The sequence below is a fragment of the Rhopilema esculentum genome, chromosome 13 (genome assembly GCF_057945365.1).
Source record: "Rhopilema esculentum isolate cy_ngs chromosome 13, ASM5794536v1, whole genome shotgun sequence".
In the NCBI taxonomy this organism is placed as follows: domain Eukaryota; kingdom Metazoa; phylum Cnidaria; class Scyphozoa; order Rhizostomeae; family Rhizostomatidae; genus Rhopilema; species Rhopilema esculentum.
In genome coordinates this window covers 3,677,312-3,682,007 of record NC_142827.1, presented here as the reverse complement: position 1 = coordinate 3,682,007, position 4,696 = coordinate 3,677,312, and the positions used below count along the sequence as shown (strand labels likewise).

General features: G+C 36.8%; 1 protein-coding gene across 1 annotated transcript; it reads right to left on the bottom strand.

Annotated features, from left to right (window-relative positions):
- Positions 1-281: 281 nt before the first annotated feature.
- On the bottom strand, positions 282-2,619 carry LOC135692142 (exocyst complex component 7). The gene has a single exon (XM_065210186.2). It carries the CDS (start codon positions 2,550-2,552, stop codon positions 456-458), a length of 2,097 nt encoding a protein of 698 aa, XP_065066258.2. The 5' UTR covers positions 2,553-2,619; the 3' UTR covers positions 282-455.
- Between the last annotated feature and the right edge of the window lie 2,077 nt (positions 2,620-4,696).

The following is a 4,696-nucleotide window of genomic DNA, read 5'->3' as shown; positions in this document are numbered from 1 at the left end:
GGCTGTTTGTTACATTGAAACCTGTGTCTGCTTTGATTTGGATTTGATAACACTAAACTCTGATGGTTAATTAATGTGGTTCCTTTTGTATGTATAAGTCATGAACTTAAAGATAATAATAACCATCTAGAATAATTTTAATTTAGAATTCAAAATTCTATATCATCCAGGGAGATTGAAGAAAAATTGGGTATGAACTTCAGTAAACTTCCTTCGAGCAAAAAGTCAGTTTAATATGACAAACAGCTGTTAATTTGGCTTTTAGTGCAGAAATACTCATTTAATGAAAACGTTTTATACAAATGTAGACCTTATATCACAATTTCCAAATTACATCAAAAATAATATCACAGCTAATAATTTTTAAATCAAATTTATTCCATTAAATTCTTCTCTGATTGCAGTTTATTTTTTGTTCATAATTCCAGTCATGTCGAAATCTGTTTCTGTAATGATTAATTTTTATCTATAAAGGCACTAACTTCAAACATTGTTACCAAGCTTTTCCTGAAATCGTCTAGAGAATACTTGATATATTTCTCTGGATTTTTTGTAAAATTGACATCCCTGTACCTCAGCAAAAATGTTGAGTAAAGTGGCAACACAAGGTCTAGAATTCCTTTGTATAATCTTAGTCTCAACTCTGCATCTGGCATGGCATAGATTCTATGAACTTGCTTCAGGTCATCAAAGTCTGTATTGAATCCTTTGAATTTATCTTTGATACCTTGCTTATATTTGTCTTTCAAATGACCTTTGCTTAGAGCTTCTGCCAGCTTCTCTTGCGATAAAGGCGCATTCACTTCAAGAAGGTTATTTATAACTTTATTCCAACTTTTCTCATATTGTTTTGTTTCTTCTGTCATTGTATCCTTGTACTCAAATTCCAGGTTTGGGAAACCATGCTGCTTTAGCAATGACATCAGGCCTGTTTTTTCTAAACTTTTAATAATATAATTGTAGTTGTTGAGCATGAAAACTGACTGCAGGCCAATGGTATCATAACTCTTTGCTTTAAGGGCCAGGCTTCGACTTAAGCATATCAAGGCTTGTGAAATATATCTGGCAACATTTCTGTCATGGTCTGTACTCCCATGTCTTGATGTTTCTTCTTTGCTTGACAAAATCACACCTGTTGTTTCAGAAAATTTCACCAAATCCTCCAGGAAAACCATGACATTTGTGGTCACTTCATGGACAGTTCCATCTTTTGGCATTGTGATGTGCTTCTCTGTTTCCTTCAACTTTTCAATAAACTCATCCATTGCCTTGTAACCAGTTGATTCAAATAATGAATAAAGTGTGAAAAACTTCTTCCTTGTTTCCACATTAGCTGTACGAAGGACTGTATCAAAATCTTGGCTGAGTGTCCTCAAATGTTTCAAAACAGGAAGAACAATCTGGATTGCAGAGTGGTCAAGTTTATTGAACAATCTCTTGGCAGAGTTGCAAAGGGCTTCACCATCATTGATGTGCACTTGAATTGTCTCATTCAAAAGATGGCTAAAGATAGGGACCTGATGTTGCTCTGGAATCACTGCCTGTAAAAGTGTTTTCTCACTTTGAATTAACTTCAGTAGAGCAGTTGTACAAGTTATAAACTTAGTTACTTCTGAATTCTCTTCCTCTTCAAGAAGAACATTATCCATGGCAGGAAAAGCAGGTTGTCGTCTGTGGCTAGTGTCTTGGATTTTTACTGATGCTTTACGCCCATCTCTCCTTATTCTTGAGGGTCTTTTAGGGTTAATAGGAGCAGGTGCTGCTCTTGCACGACCCACTGTTGTAACAAGGTTAGAAGGGGTATTACCACCATCTTTGATGCCATGCAAAGACAGCTTCAATGCTGTTGATCTGACCTGAGAATAAACACTCATAAAGTCAGTATTTGTGCCATGGGCTGTAAGCCAACCTGCAATAGTTTTCAACTCCATGGTTGTGCGTTCTGGAAGATGATCAATGCTCACATCCTCAACTGAACACTGGCTGACGCTGTCACTAGAATTGTTTTCCGCCATCGCATTCAGCATGTCATAAATAGTGATAACTGGAACTGGCTTGCTATGCCTTGTCAGCAGCGTGCGAAACTCTTTGCTTAATAGGTCTCTTCCTGTATCATTCAGCGAATTTAGCAGTGAAAGCTCAATGCTTTCTGGGTTGTTTTTCTTGAAAAAGCGCACCGCATCCTCTACTTTCTCCATGCTTTTAAGATAGTCATCAAGAAACCCAGTAGGCCCATCTTCGATAATTTTTCTGACGCTGTTAGAAACATTATGGTAGTTAAGGACTTGGTCTAACAGCGTTAAGGTCTTGTCGATATTTCCCTGCCTTCTTTGCAAGTCCATTGTCTCTTTATGAATCGGCAATATAGTGTCTTCCAGCTTGCACAAATGGTCCTCAAATGCATCCAAAATCCCGCACATGTTTCCAGCTAGTTGGTTGCTTCTACCCAGTGTTTCCTTGAGCCATGACAAATTTTGACGCTCGGCATCAAGCTTGCATTCAATATCCTTTTTCTTCTCAGAAATTTCATCTAGAACTCCTTTAGAGTCCATCTTTCTGAAGTATCAAAGCTTCAAAACATGAGAAGGAAAACAATTTGCCTTTCCTTTCCGCCCTGAAGCCAAGATCAAAACGAGGATGCGTTCACTCCGCAAGCGAGACTGGCCACTTGCAGGGGGGAAAGAGATTGTTTGTTTCGTGTAGCATTGGGTGCAAAATCTTTTTGGCTATTTCCTTCCAGAGTTTTACATTTCTGACTTGAAAATCTTTCAGCTTGAATTTTCTTATACCTTGAATCTGTAAGTCTGATCCACCCTGTCCGTTTTTAAAAATATTTTTTAAACTTATACAACAGCAGCTCATGAATACTTTTTGGTACTTTTCCTTTTTATATGCAAACAAATAAAAAAAATATACGCACGGGTTGACCAAGGCCAGAAAAACGAAAAAAGGAAAGAGTAGCATTCTGAATACGTGTTTTCCTTACAAAAACTGCATCTAGTCAACTGATTTTTGCAATGCTACATATGTTGCTAAATTTGAACCTTAATGACGGTAATTTTTTATTTAGTTCATCCGATTTTAAATTCATCACTCTTACCAAAAGCTTTCTAAATTTGCTTGTTTTTCGATGATTTGCTCCCATCCTGAAAATAAATTTCAGCCTCTGTTTAATTCAATCATAAACAAAAAAATTCCGACTGTTTCTTTGAAGCTTTCTGGATACAATTTCGATTCTCTTTCATTCTCTTCCATTTAGTTGGGTTACCAAATCGCAGTAACAAATCTTTATTCTTTCTTTCCCTCATCTTCTTGTTCCTTGCCACCTTTGTGCAAGCCTCGATGTAAATTGCTTTGGCTTTTACTGTTTAGCACCAAATTGGTTTTCTGTGCCATTCTTTCTTTAGCTAAGCCGCACGAGATATCTACCTTTTGTGTTGCTTGATGATGGCATTAAGCATGAAACTCTGTGGACCGCCCTGCTCTATGCACCAAGAGCGTTTCCCACTCTCTGGATGAATTCCCAAGTGTAAACGGTCAATGGACCGACAGCGTACGCTGAAATTCGCGCGAAAGTCAGCATTGCGTTTCCTGTTGCAAGTTCTTGAAACATCCTTCATGCACAAACGCGAAGGCAGGAAAGATCCGAATTAATGGAGTTGAATTGTACAGGTTCAAGGCAAATATCTGTATCATCCTCCCAGTTCTTTGTTATTCAGAGCTTTCAGATTCGTCATCAGACAAGAATGAAGTAGAGGTTTGTTTTATTTGATTTTAACAGGAATGTCCTTGTCATGTTAACTATAGGTCTTCAGTTTCAGAATCAAACGCGAATGACTATGCTATCAAAAGACTTTTGCACAGGTTTATGTGAAAATGAAAATTATCGTCGCAGCTTTACTGCCTGTAATTTTCGAAGAAAATTGATGTACAACCCTTCCACAAGGATTCCAAATGTATCTTCCCAAGCTGTGATAATACTCCATACGTAACCAAGAACTTATCCATACGTAACTTGGTTTCTCTACTGTAGTCAACAACATACGCCATTCTTTTTTTATTCATGTATGATACATTGTATCTCTCTCCTAGAGATAAACAAGTTAAGTAACTCTCTGTGTTTGGTTTTTTCAGCATACTATTTCGCAAGTTACTATTAAGTAAGGAAGTATCAAAGTAAATTCAAAGAAGAAAAAATATTAGGCTCCTAGTATCAACGTTAGTTTCAATTCCATGGGAAACAAATAGCGATTTTTCTCCAGTGTCACATGATCAATTCTGCTTTGATGAAAAAATCCCCTGACAGACTAAGAAATCAACTAAGAAATCACTTCATATGCATGTGTACAGATTTTTTGTCCTGGTTGCAATGCCTTAATTAAGTTGCCGTTACATTTATCTTGAAAATGTGATCCAAATGATGAGCAGTCCACTTCCCTGAAACCAAGTCTCTTGTTTTGTTGTTTCGGTATTTCTGGTGACCACTTCACTTTCACACATGAGCCATAACATGGAAAGAAACAGCTTTTACTCAAAATAAAAGTTATATAGTCTAGTTATATTGATTGTGATTGTTTCGAACTGCATTCAAATTGAATTAAAATTTCAAGAAGTACAGCTAAAATGACAAAGAAACAACAACAGGAATAAGAATTTCATTCTGTGAATGTAACACAGTTTAGAAGAAAGCAGTTTA

Coding starts and splice junctions, on each gene's coding strand:
- LOC135692142 (XM_065210186.2), bottom strand. CDS start 2,552: ATGGACTCTAAAGGAGTTCTAGATGAAATTTCTGAGAAGAAAAAGGAT.